Here is a 13,887-nt window from a genome sequence, read left to right as displayed (position 1 = left end):
AGTGCATGATGCAAAGTTGTGAAGTTACGGTCAAAGCAGTTTTATGGGAGAAAATCTGTGAGTGTTTAAAGGAATATATTCCCATAATAGCAAGAAGAGTCCAAAGTTGGGAATTCTTCTTTTGTTCCACTCTGATCTTTGTAGTAACACTTGAGTGAATAAATGCTATGTATCTTATTTTTTCCATGATTTCTCAAGCCATAGATGAGGATACTTTTGGGAATTTCCGGAGAAGTCGTTCAATGGAAAAGCTAAAATTATCTCTAGTAGATTATTTTCACCAGTCTTCAGTTCAGATGGCTACATGTAAGAGGAACGTGATTGAGTGAATAACCCTGAAGTGTATCATTTCACTGGCTGTAGTCGTCAGAACTCAGCTACAAAGATGGCAGATCAAATGCTTCAAGAAGGGTGGTTGTTTGCCATTGTGGAGGCTGGTGGTCCAGCGATCACAGCCCCTCAATTACGGCCCTGCGTGAGAGCACAAGGAGCAGTCATTACATAATTATACCTTTGATTAGTTGCTTGAACTGGCCATTGCCTTTGAAATATGATAACACAATTTGGAGCTTTATTAAAAAACAATTTTTTTGGAATTGTTGAAAAAGATTTTGTGTTTAAGAAAAAAAAAAAAAACCAAAAGGCCTGCAATGTATTCTGTTAGAGGAGATTAAAAAGAAGAAAGGGATGAGGGGGAAAAAAAAGATGAATGTTTCCCATTATCACTCATTTCTGTCTCGGGAAGGCTGCGGTGGCCCCTCCTCACCAGCCTCACCCTCGCGGCGTCACCAGCCCCCAGCCCCCAGCCCGCTTGCTCTCTGCTTCCCAGAGCAGTGAGCCGGTCCTTGGAAAGGGGATGTGAGAAGGGGCAGAAGTCAGGGGACCTGCGGCTGCTTCCAGGCACCACTGCTGCTCAGCACATACTTGTGTGACCACCGTTGAACAAATCTCACAAGAAAGAGGTGCATTTAACTCCATACATCATTCAGTTCTGAAAAACTGATTTGAACGTCATTTTTTTCTAAGTGCAAATTCGGTTTACTGTGTGTGTGTTTTCAATTTTGATTGCCAAGTGTTCAGTCCTAACATACATTACGGTTGGAGTACATGTAACACTGTACAGCTGAATAACTAGACCTACGAAAGGCTGGGAATGCCTCATGATGCTGGGGCCCAGCCACACCCGAGGCCTCCTCGGTCTCTGGGGTCGTATACTCAGAAGAAGAGGAGGCCCAGGAACCATGCCTGGAGCCCCGGTGTCAATTCCCTGACAAGCCATCCTCCAAAAAAAAGCCTTTCCTTTGCAGAATGAACAGGGACTCCATGAAAATAGGGAGAGAAGTTTCTGTTTTTCGCTGACAGGTTTCTCGTGTTCATCTGACAATGTGCAAAATGAAAAGTCTACATTAGAAATTTACCATGAAGGTATAGTCTACTTCAGCCCACTTCTTTTGCACTCCGTGTGAAAACTTGCACTCTTGGTGTTGTACTGAAATACCAGTGGATTTGGGGTGCACCTGTACCCTTGATCTCTGCTTCCGTGTGTTTTCTAGGCCAAAGGGAAAACCGACTCTCTACCTAGTTGGAACGTCGGGTTTTATTGCATATCCTGGAGGTCTTGCTTCGTTTTTATTTTCACTGTTTTCCGGGGTTGATGGTATTTCCTGTGTGGACCTACATCAGCCCACCATGTAGAAGCCCTCTGCAGTTTTCACAGAGTAAGAGGCCTAAAGAAGCCACCAATGTGAAAGTCGTATTTGCTCTAAAGAAAGCCATTATGAGTTACTGGAACCCAGGTTAAAATTCCGTAATTCGAGATTGATGACTTTCATTTCATGAGTTTTACTTAGTTAGGTATTTTATCTTCTGTGTTGTGTGGCTCCAAATTACGAAGACGGTTGGCCTTGACAGAAACTGATCACAGCAAAGTTATTTTGCTTCCCGAACATGTGTCCTATATATTTGCTTGGCCTCAGGTTCTGTTTAATCCCTTCAAAGGCCCTTTGAACTGACATTTCAACATGACTCCTTCTCTGTGAGGTCTCCGCTAGGAAGCGGCCATCATGTCAAGCCCCTTCACAGCTAAAGTAGTGAGTTCACATAGTGGAAGAATCTTCTGGGTTGCATCTTATGAAAAAAAGAAATCCACTGCCTTTTTATAAGAGAACAGAACATTTACACCATCTTGTTGAGCAAATGAATGTTCAAATGGCCAGCACAAAAGAAACCTCCAATCTCTAACCTCACAATGAAATCGCCACGGACAAAAGATCATGGGATACCGGGCACACTAAACTGGAAGTGATACAAAACCACAGCGGAATCCGCTCACACCTGCCGAGGTTCCTGGGGGATGATCTTTGTATAAAGGATCCTGGTGCTGCGGTCAGCCTGAAGCACTCTGAGGAGCAGAGACGTTCCCCTCTGCACCGCTGGCATTTATGCTGATGGCATCTTTAAAAATAAATTAATACACATCTGATATGGACAGAGAGTAGTGCTGTCTGACAAGGTGATCATTTGACTTTTCTTAGAGGTACAAATTCACACTCCCTTGTATGAATAGAGAGGGCTGTTTGTTCCGTTCAGAGACAAGACATTGTTAGAAATGAGTGGCACACCTCTTCAACCCAGCCCCTTCCTCCGTGGAGGTAAAAAGATCCTATTAGTTCTCATAATTGATTCTGAGGGCTGCAGCGTGCCTCATTTAGCCGGCCCTGCTCGGTTCACGCCAAGATGTAATTCATGCACACATTTGAATGTCCAACATGGCTGACGCACCTTGGACACACAGCCTCAGTGCTGCATCATTTTTTAATCAGCTATCTGAGGAGTATTTATCTGATCAACAAAGAGTGCTGTCAGGAGGAGACCAGAGGTGACATTAATAAGCCTGTGGTTTCTTGGTACGATGATGGAGGAAGAGTTTAGAATGAAACCCTGCTCATTTGAGCATGCCAGCAGACTAAAGAATATTTTTATTCACTCATGAAGAGCCAGTCAAAAGAGTCTCAGGTGCTCAGTTTTCAGGCATTCACGTGTGTTAGTTAAAAAAAAAGAGAGAAACAAATTAACAAATTTTATTTCAAAATAAAAAGGTAAGTCCCTCATATCGCAGGAACCCAGATGAAAAGCTGCAGCTTCCAAAAATAAGGAGCGGTGTAACAATTGGGAGCTGTGAACTCTAACTTGGTAGAAAGACATAGTAAGCTGCATGCTCACCCCTTCTGTCTGTCTGTCTTTGGAAAGGTCGTGACTGACTGTTAGTAATTACAAGGAGCTGAGTGTATCATGCCAGGCCTCATTCGGTCTTCCAGGCACAAGATTTATTGTTTACAACTATCAGATGCCTTAAGAAATGTTCTGTGAATTAGAGTTTCTGTCAGGCTCTCTTCTTTAAATGCATTACTCTGGTGTGCGCCACGTGAGACCCTCACAAGTGGGGTGACACCTACCCCATCTGCCAACCTGAAGATGCAAAAAATGCATCAATAGCCAGTGTAGACTTTAGCACACTTTGTCCACATTACCATTGTGGTACCAGAAGGTGCCACAATGATCTCTCTTTGTAATTCAAAGACTGCCTTATAAATTCAGTTTCCTCAACGAGGGGCGCTGTGTGTTTTTTAAGGAAATTAATACCATTGTTGTGTTACATAAGGGTAAGCATTTTGTCTTAGAGTTTGAGAGTGAGTCTCTCTGCATTGCCTTATCCTGAGTTTCTCAAAGTTTTGATCCTTTTAATCCTTAGAAAATACATTCCAGCCAGGAGGAGGATGAATTTTCCATGCGTTTTAAATTCCCAGCGGTCGGTGGTGATTCCCTTGTATTACCTCTTGCTGTGAAACCCACATGTAGCACTCTTGTGTTTAACCTGAGTTCACGGTTCATGCTTTGGCACCATTGCGGGGACAGTGCTGTCCTCCCCCGAGTGGCTTCCTCTCCCCAGGCCCACTGACTATTCTGCCTGCCCAGATTAGAGCTCAGAAAGTTCCATTTCATTTGCAGGGTCAAGTGAGAAGAGATCAATCTCACTGTCTGCACCGGAGCTGACAATTAGGTTGTACCACATCTGAAATTACGCTTGTGGAATTTCATGTCCATTGAGATTTGCATGTGTGTTTTTAAACATTTAAGACAGTGCTGAGACATCCTGTCGTTTAAATAGCTATGGGAGGCATTGTGAAACTGTTTGTGAAAGAGAGTTTTGCTTATGCAGAGGCAAGAGCAGAATGGAAAACACTAACGGAGTGCTCACACCCTGCTGCCATTTTATTCAATAACAGGTGAAATTTTGATAGCTGAATAATAGTTTTTGTGAGAAATAACATTAGTGACAGGAAATAAGTTAGCCTGTGTTTAAGAGGAAGAAACTATATTCCTGAAAGTAAAACAGGAATTTTGCTAAAAGTTTTAATTAAAATAAAGATGACTCACAAAGTTTAGTCTTTTGAGCCAGTGCCCCTGAGGTCCCTGAGAACCACCTTTTATTCCAAAGGTCTGAGACCAGAGGGAGGCTGCCAGTGGTGAGCAGTACTGGTCAGTGGCCACGTGGCACCCAGCATCAGGTCGGAGCTTTGGGGTTCCATGTGGCACAGTGTCTCCATATCCCCTGGAAGCAAATCAGGCAGCAGCATCCGACATAACCCGAAGTGTTATTGATGATAATAGGATTGTATTTTCTCGCTGAGAAGCTTCTAAACAAGGGAACTTAGAGCAATCAATGCCCCGGGAGACCGATGCACATATCAGGACCTTGGTATCAGCCAGAAAACATCCATTTGTTTAAGAGAAAGAAAAAGGCATGACATTTTACACATTAAAATGGATTATTTCATCAATAGGTTAATAGAAAGCCAGGCTGCGAGTTCACTTCCTGCTTATATATCCTATGGTAATGGGAGAGCAGAGTGTGAAAAATGCAAGGCATAAAGCGGGCGAGAAAAGAGGCTTCCTGCACTCCGCCAGCCATCCCTCCCTTCCGAGGGGTGCCCAGCCTCCGTTCTGCCTATTTATATGTAAATGTTGCAGAAAGGGGTAAGCTGTACTCTGAGGAGTGCAGCCTCCTCATGCCAACTTCTTTCTGGAACTTGTGAAATACGGTCCCAGACACCAGAGCTGCAGCAGTTAAAAATTAAGCCCATGCCCAGCCGAGTGCAGTGGCTCACGCCTGTAATCCCAGCACTTTGGGAGGCCGAGGTGGGCAGATCACAGGAGGTCGGGAGTTTGAGACCGGCCTGACCAACATGGAGAGAAACCCCATCTCTACTAAAAATACAAAATTAGCCGGGTGTGGTGGTGCACGCCTGTGATCCCAGATACTCGGGAGGCTGAGGTGGGAGAATTGCTTGAACCCGGGAGGCGGAGATTACACCGAGCCAAAATCATGCCATTGCACTCCAGTCTGGGCAACAAGAGCAAAACTCTGCCAAAAAAAAAAGATGAAGGCCGTGCTTAATTCTGCATCATTATGCCTGGGGCCCCTGGTACATATCCATCAAGCATTTCTAAATTTCACATTTGAGAACTGTGATGGGTTTGGTTTCCTTTGTTCCTCATGCATGATATTTGTAAGAATAGGTACCTGAAGATCCTTTTCCCAGGTTTGAGGTTACCTCAGACAGATACTTAAGTAGGACCTTGTAGATAGTGAGGAAACCTGAAGATATAGACATGAGGAAGACTTCACCTGAGAAAAATTCAGTGTAGACTCATATCTTGCAAAACTGCAGATGCCTGCTACTTTAGGGGTAGTTTCTTACTAAATTATTTGTTGCTTTTTTTTCTTTTTTTTTTGTTGTTGTTGTACTTTAAGTTCTGGGGTACATGTGCAGATCATGCAGGATTGTTGAATAGGTACACACATGGCAATGTGGTTTGCTGCCTCCATTCCCCCGTCACCTACATCTGGCATTTCTCCCCATGTTATCCCTCCCTAACCTCCCCATTCCCCTGCTATCCCTCCCTTGTCTGCCCCCCAACAGACCCTAGTGTGTGATCACTGTCGCCTAGTGGTGCAATCTCATTTCACTGCAACCTCCGCCTCCCGAGTAGCTGGGATTATAGGCGTACACCACCATTTCCAGCTACTATTTGTATTTTTAGTAGACATGGGGTTTTGCCATGTTGGCCAGGCTGGTCTCAAACTCCTGGCCTCAAGTGATCTGCCCACCTCAGCCTCCCAAAGTCCTGGATTACAGGAGTGAGCACCTGGCCTGTTTGTTGATTTCTGCAAAGGAATTGTTAGATGTGTTTAGTTATAACAACTTAATATCACCTTAAATCAAGAGACGGCTAAATCACAGCAAGTTTTTTCTCATGACTAATACAAAATTTGCATCTTGAGTATACAGTGCTTTATTACAGAGTTTTGGTTGCTTCCTTAAAGGTTCAGGTTTCTCGCATATGTTTTGTGCTGTCCTAAAACAAAATCCAGTGTGCTTAGAAGCACTTGAGATGCATTTCCACAACAAACTCATCGCAGGGACCTAGTCATCACCCTGGGTCATTTTCTGGCCACCAGAACTTCATGCACACACACAACCTACACCCATGGCCTAATCTGTGCTGTTTGAAATGGAGGATTTGGGCGCAAACACTACAGCAGGCAAGAAGAGTTAACCCATCATCAGTCAGGAGTGCGCTGGGGTAGATTAGGGAGCTGGCCATTGTCCACACCATACCTTGGGAACCAGAGGGCCAGCCTGGCTGCCTGCCTTGCAGGCTTAAGACCTGCCTGTGGAAATGGAAAGGCCCATCTGTCCTGGATAAGCGCTGCTCACCTGCATTAAACAAACAGCTTGGACTGGTTTCTCTTCCTGCCTGTAGAAGTTGAGAGAGACAGATGGTCCTGTGAGACCCCTTCTTCAGAAGGTGAATGACTGTGACCACCACTAAACATTCCGGCGTGCCTGCCTGCACAGCTGGCCAAGCCCTCCAGCCCTGTGATCTGGGGCTATGCCTTTCCCTGGGTTTGCCTGAAGACCTGAGCCACCCTATTTAACTCTTGGGTTTTTATAAAATATCTCCCGAAGGGCAGAGAGAACGTCTGAAGTCGGTGTCTTCCCTACCACAGATGTCAGCATTTCTGAGTTGATGTTTGGGACGGTGGGGGCCTGGTGGGGTGGAGAACGTGTCCCTGGAGGGTTGGGGTCCCATCTCAGTGACCCAGCCAGACACTGCACACAGCCTGAATGCTGGGCCAGCTGCACCCTCTTGGTTCTCTTTTGAACCCAGCATCCCACTGTTGGTGACTTGGTGTTTTGTCCTTTTTCCTGAGAACTTGAGGAGGTATTTGCTCTCCTGGTTCCTAGGAGCTCCATTGAGAGCTGGCAACTCACCTAAGTGTCAAAGAGAATGGACTCTGACTTTCAAGACAGCAAAATGGCACTAGGGTTTTGCTGCTATAGGCATTGCCTGGATCAAAATCTGTCTGGTGAAAACAGCTTCCACTTTTAACAGCTCTTGGTTTTAAAAACCTACGTTTTGCAACACATAGGCATAAATAATCAGGGTCTCTTGATTTGACATGGTCCTAATATTTAGCCAAATCAAAGGGCTTATGGTGACTGGCATCATAGCTCTTTCAGAGGGTGTCATCATTTCGCAAGACAAAGGCCAATTTTTGTGCTGTTTTGAATAGCCACGTGTGAAACCAAGCAGGGTGTTATATGTAAAATTTTTGGTGCCGCAAAAGAAGTAGCACTTGAATATACATTTTCTCAGCAAGGCAGTTTACTTCTATAGAAGGGTGCATCTCACAGATGGAGCAATGGCGAGCGCACACCTGAACCCAGGAAGGGAAGGGGGTTCTTATCGCTGATGCAGATAGTCCCTCTTGCTGTGTTGGGCCCTATTGACTAGGGTTGGACCACACAGTCTAAGCTAATTCTGATTGGCTATTTTAAAGAGCAGGGGTATGAGCCAGAGTGGCAGGGTGAGCGGTTTGGCGGGAAAAACAGCTATGGAACGGGTAACTAACAATGACTCAGGTCAAAGCAGGTGACTGGGGGTGTCTCAGGTCGAAGCAGGTGATCAGGGTGAATCAGGAAGAGCAGATGACCAGGGGAACAGATGTGAACTACTGATTAGAACTGGCAGGAAAGGTTGTTTACTAAAACCACAAGGAAGTTAAACTTTAAAGTGGAGGACAAAGAACTGAACATACTAACATACTGATTCTTTGAAGAGAAACTTCGAACTCATGGTATCCAACAAGGGCGACATGGACTTCTGTGCATGGGAGCTTCTTTGACAGTTAGATGCAGACCTGATGACCCTGGTACACCTCTGCCCTTCCTCGTGGGATTTGGAGGGCTCGGGCCAGGGAGCCCCATGGCCCCCACCCGCTTCGCGCAGACAGCTCGTTGGCGACATCACGTGCTACTTTGACCTTTTTTCTCTCCCCTTTTCATTTGTTTTCTTTTCATTTTTGTTTTCTCTTTTTCCGCTCTCCCCTTTCTGCTCTCGGGATGCAGCCAAACGCAAAGCATGGAAACTAAACCGTGTTGGTAGCCTGCGAAATATATACAGCAGCAGCACCAACACCGAAGGTAATGCCTCCACGTCTCCACCCGCCTCTTCCCGCCTCACCCCTGCCCGCCCCTTCCTTTCCAACACAGGCATGGAAATGCAGTTTGCCCCGTGCCGCATGCTCCCTTATTGTGTTTGCAGAGTCATTCCTGTGGTCCTCCCATCTTTTTGTTTGTGTGTTTTATTTTACCATTCATGTTCCTTTCAGCTTACTTAAATTTTGACCTTTCCCTTCAGTCGTAGTGATGTTTAAATTATTTCAGAAACCTATTTTCTCCTCTTTTTTCTTTTCCTTTATACATGTGGGCACTCAGTGTAATATTTCCCAAGTTATTACAGTTTTCAAAAGTGTTAGTATCAGGTGTAATGATCTGTAGCCAAATACAATAGTGTGCCGTGACATTTAAGTAACAGTCTTAATTTGTTTTGTGGAAGCATTCTCCATAATGCTCTCTGCAGCTCTAATCCACAGGCAAGCAGGCCCGGGCCATTTGCATGGGCTGCTATTGCTTGTAAATTCAGTATTTTGTTGTGTTTCTAAAGGTCGTCTGGTGCCAAAGTTCACAAATTGACTTGCGTTGCTGTTTTCACCGAGACAGCCGTCATTGCTTTTGTATAATAGCAGATTGAATTTTTCCCCCACCTTCATTTGAACAACACAATTATAAATTGCCTTTTTTTTATGATTACAAATGTCAAGGGTCAGAATTATTTTGATGCCAGGCAAAGGAAAACCACCACCATCAGCCCGAGCACACATGAGAGAGGCGGGGGTATGGTACGTGTGATGCAAAGCAGGTCACAATCCAGCGATCTTGGTATAATAGGGGGAAATTTTTTTTCACTTAAGTGCAAGCCAAATGGGTCAAGTAATCGCGAGCTCGTGCCCTAACACTAATTGACTTATTTGGGGATTATTATAACTGTAATATTTTTCTTAATGTCACTGTTTTCTGGGCTGTTGATTTTAGCGATTGCCAAGCAGTGGCATTAAATCTCTTGTAAATTTTAAATTGCACGTTATTTCTGTAAACAAGTCCCTCTTTTCACATCCTGGTCATTAACCTTTGCTGATTTATATCACCATCGTCTTTTTCTTTCTTTCACAATTACTCCTGTCTTGCTGCTGAAAGCCCTGCCCTCAGCCAGGAAAGAAAAAAAAAGAAGAAGAAAAAAGTCGGGAAAACAAATCTACAGTTTCACTGTGGCTTGTTAAAGAGCCATTTTTTAATCATAATTCTTTTTTTCATTTCCCAAGGGGAAATTGTTTGTTAAGATACCACTGGAGCCTGGCCTCATTGGTATCTTCTTTCAAAGCGCTCGAGAAATAGCAGATGAAAGAAAAGAATAGAATCTAAGAAACAGTCATAGTCAGTATCATTTTGTTGTACCTTACAGGGTTTTAGTGTACTCGTTTCACTGGTTTTTAAATGTTTTTCAACTTAGGTTGCATATCATTTCTCTTCCCCCGTGTCCTTATCAAATTGGGATTTTTATTTATTTTTGTATGCATGTGGGTTTGTCGCAACAAATTTGTTTATTGACTTCCAATCTTAAAAAAAAATTGCAAGGTCTGATTTCAAATGCAGTTGTACACAAAATTAGGGGGATGGCAAGGGGGCACACCTGCTTAGCCTTGAGGGCAGACGGTTCCCCGAGACTTGCTGATGGGCCTTCCTGGAGACACTGGTGGGTGACGTGGGACCCAGTAGAACCAGGAGTGAGGATTTGCAGAAGTGTGAACTTCTCTGCCTTAGCTACTCAGGTAATACACAGCATCTGCTCTGCCCAGCACCGCGGAGGGGCGGAGAGTGTGGGTTCCTCCCTGAAATCTGCCGGTACTGGATAGTGTTGTGAAGTTGGGATCCCTCTGTTAGTAGCTACAACAGGCATTCCTGGGGTTATGAAATAGTGATTGTATATATCCAGTTGTCCAGCACATTTTTCTCTCGTTTTTCTCAGATATAGTAAGTTTCTGTTTGGTGTTCAAGGTCATTTGTGAATTTTCAATTAAAAGACAGCATTCTTTATTTAGTTTGGGTTTCTTTTACGATTAATATCTGTGCATATACAATCTCATTTTCATACAGTTTTTAATAATATATGACAGAATTCAGGCCAGACATGGTGGCTTACACTTACAATCCCAGCACTTTGGGAGGCTGAGGCAGGCAGATCACCTGAGGTCAGGAGTTTGAGACCAGCCTGGCCAATGTGGTGAAACCCTGACTATATTCAAAATTTTAAAAATTAGCCGGGCATAGTGTCAGGCAGCTGTAATCCCAGCTAGTCAGGAGGCTGAGGCAGGAGAATCATTTGAACCCCGGAGGTCAAGGTTGCAGTGAGCCAAGATCTCGCTCACCACTGGACTCCAACCTGAATGACAGAGCGCGACTCCGTCTGAAATAAAATAGTAGATTACCGAATTCATAAAATTATATCAAATAATTCCCAAATACCTTTCTGATTGGCAGCCTTTGGACGTATGATGTTATCATATGTTCATTGTCTATAAAATGACCTTTTGAAAATTTGCATCCTGAACATTTTAACTTTTGTTTCAACCTGATGTCTTGACTGTCACACAACTATACCCATCCCAAATGGAGTATCTTTTAACGTGGTCCACTTGAGTGATTTACTCAAAGGCACCCAGAAAACACCACCCAAGTAAGTTGGACACCAGCGTTCCCTCCCTGGGTCTAGAGCAAGAATAAGAGGAAAGTACTGGATAGGAGCCAGGAGTGGACTCAGCTGTTTTGGGACTCTCCGGAGGACCGAGGTTTTGGAGAGACAGGCAGAGCCAAGATTTGAGCCTACGGCTCTCTCGGGACCCCTTGTTCTTGTATCTCCCCTCTCTCTTCCGGCCCCTGGACTATGTGAACTCATTGAATCTTCACACTCCCCTGCCAGGAAGGTATTGTGCTACAGATAGAAAATTGGGATCTTGATGACTCCAGTGATTTTCTGCAGAACAGGCTAGCATGTACCCAAGCCAGAACATGTGCTGAGAGCCCTTGACTCTGGACCTGCTCATAGATCCACGTGGAAGGAGTTTGTGGATGGATGTCAGGAGTAGATACCAACAAAACTTACAGGGGAAACACACAGACAAGATTAAAAAACAAAAATATTTTATCTTTTGTCTGTCCATTATGGCTATCACTGAAGCAGAGACAGAAACTTGGGAGCTATACTGTTGCCCCAATGTACAAACTTTTGTTGCTTTTTAACAATCAACTTTCTCAAGATCGATGAATATAAATTTCTTCATTCCATCCCGGAAGCCTGTGGAGTGGGAGGGAAGGCGTCTTGATACAGTCCTCTGATTAGCAGCTTCCTCCCGGCCCAAGGGAGAAAAAGATCTAAATATCAGGCGACTGAGGCTAGACTCGTGAATGTTCAACTTCAAATGTATTGGAGCAAGAACAAAGAGAGCCAGGCAGCAGAAGAGTGGACGTTGTGCAGGAGGAAAGTCGAGAGGGAGGCCCTGTTAGCTGCACCGCAGGGCAGAACCGCACAAACCTGGACTCCGCCTCAGCCCTCGCCGGCCCCGTACAGCTGAACACACATCACGGTGTCACCCGCCATGCGCTGGGTGGACACATGGGCTCTTCAAGAGCGTTTAAGCGCTCTGTTTTTGCAGAAGATTAGTTCTTCCAATATGTAAATAAAGGAGAGAGGTGTTGGGAGACAAGGGGACATTTCTTGGGGTGCCAAGCCCATTCCCAGCACCAGAATGCGTACTTAAGCTAGGCCTCTCCACACAAGTGATGACGCCTGCATCCGAGTGTTAGCCAGATTCAGTACGGGCCTGAAGTCCCACTTTGGGCCTATCTATGAAGGCCCATTTCTGTGGATTTAGAGCTTAAACCAGCAACAGGCCTGGGAAACCTCTGTTTTAGGTGCTTTTCTTCACCACAGTGGGCCAGGTTGCTGGAACCTGGCGTCGAGGACACTGCGTTTCCAAGCGTAAGCATGGCCATGGGGAGACAGCAAACCTCCTTTTGGAGATTTCATCACAGGTCCAGCTTCCGGCCTCAGGCCTGCAGTCAGAACCACACCTGCCTCTTCTGCTGAACAGCCCCGATGGTCGCTGCTTCTCTGAGCAGATGTGGGCAGGCCTGTATTGTGGGTCCTTCCCCCCACCACCCATATTCTTTGTCACAGTTCTGAGACTTCCATCTCATTCATGAACAAATTACAGGCCCACATCTGAGAATGATGGCCTTGCTGAGTGGAGGGTAGGCTGCCACCTTGTTCTTTGCTCTCACGTCCCTACTGGGATGCACCACTGCCTACGCTGGGTGCTGGGGCAAATGGAGGGAATAAGGGTGCACCCGCCCACTGGCCTCAGAGAACTTCAGGCAGTCCAGGAGGCTGCACAAAGGATCTCGTGCAGAAGGTGGGAAGATGGACTCTGGAAGAGGCCCTGGATGCCCTGGCAGCTTTATGGAGAGCGGAACTGCATTTGATGTCAGGGTCAGGACGGGCATCACAGTCCGCGGGATGGGACAGGAACCACAGCGACCGCAACCTCAGGGCGAGCAATTTCCCGCATCCTGTCACGCACCCCTAGCAGAGGGAGGTCTTTTCCTCCTTGTTTGATAAAAGAAGAAGCCGAGCCTGGGAGAAGGGCAGGCATGAGCCCCAGGAACTCTCCAGGAGATGGGGCTGGAATTCCAGGTGGAGGCAGCAGCCTCCGTGCAGAACCTGCAGTGCTCTTAGGCTTGAGTGTGAGGTGCATGCAGAGGCTTCTTTCGGGACCGGTGGAGGGGACTAGATGTTCCGCAGATCTGCAGACAGCCGGCAGAGGGAGAAGGCAACCCTGCCTGACAGTGTATGACCAGTTATGTTTTTCCTGGAGGACTCACTGCAGTGTTGGTCAAGGCCCCAGCCAAATGCCCCAGCCGTCTCCCCAAGGCCCTGTGGAGGTCCGCACTGTCTGAGGCTGCCTTCCAGAACCTGGTCTCGGCAGTGAGCATTCTCCAGGCTCAGATGGCGTTCTCTTTCACACTGAATCACAGCTCTTGTTTGCAAGAGGTGGGCATGGGCCCCGGACTCAGTCCTGAACTCTTAAATCAGGTGGTCCTGGTTCAGTCTCACACCACCACTTTTTAGCTCTAACCTTGGTTTCTTGATGTGTCTTCTCTGTACCTCAGTTTCCCCACCTATAAACTGGGGTGGTGACACCCTTGCACAGCCTTGTGGGAGGCGTCAGCAAGCTGACACACCGATAGACATGGGACATGGGTCTGCATTAGTCTTGCCTAGGACCGGAAGCACCACTACTCAAATACCCAGATCGTCTCTGTTCAAAGAAAATTCCAGTGCTTGAATGTTGTTTATGTCGCC

General features: G+C 45.9%; 1 protein-coding gene across 11 annotated transcripts in view; it reads left to right on the top strand.

The window, feature by feature from the left end:
* Positions 1 to 13,887, top strand: part of AGAP1 (ArfGAP with GTPase domain, ankyrin repeat and PH domain 1) — a 616,003-nt gene that overhangs the window by 501,090 nt on the left and 101,026 nt on the right. For 6 of the 11 annotated variants that reach the window (XM_032277594.1, XM_032277593.1, XM_032277587.1 and 3 more), the window contains one exon: positions 8,478 to 8,552. The exons of the other annotated variants lie outside the window; for them this stretch is intronic. In XM_032277594.1, the coding sequence (XP_032133485.1) occupies positions 8,478 to 8,552 (75 nt within the window). The remainder of the gene's footprint in view (positions 1 to 8,477; positions 8,553 to 13,887) is intronic. 11 annotated transcript variants of the gene reach the window in all.

Source organism: Sapajus apella, unplaced genomic scaffold (assembly GCF_009761245.1).
Source record: "Sapajus apella isolate SASKATOON/1434 unplaced genomic scaffold, GSC_monkey_1.0 scaffold10, whole genome shotgun sequence".
Taxonomy (NCBI): Eukaryota; Metazoa; Chordata; class Mammalia; order Primates; family Cebidae; genus Sapajus; species Sapajus apella.
This window is presented reverse-complemented; position numbering and strand designations above follow the sequence as displayed.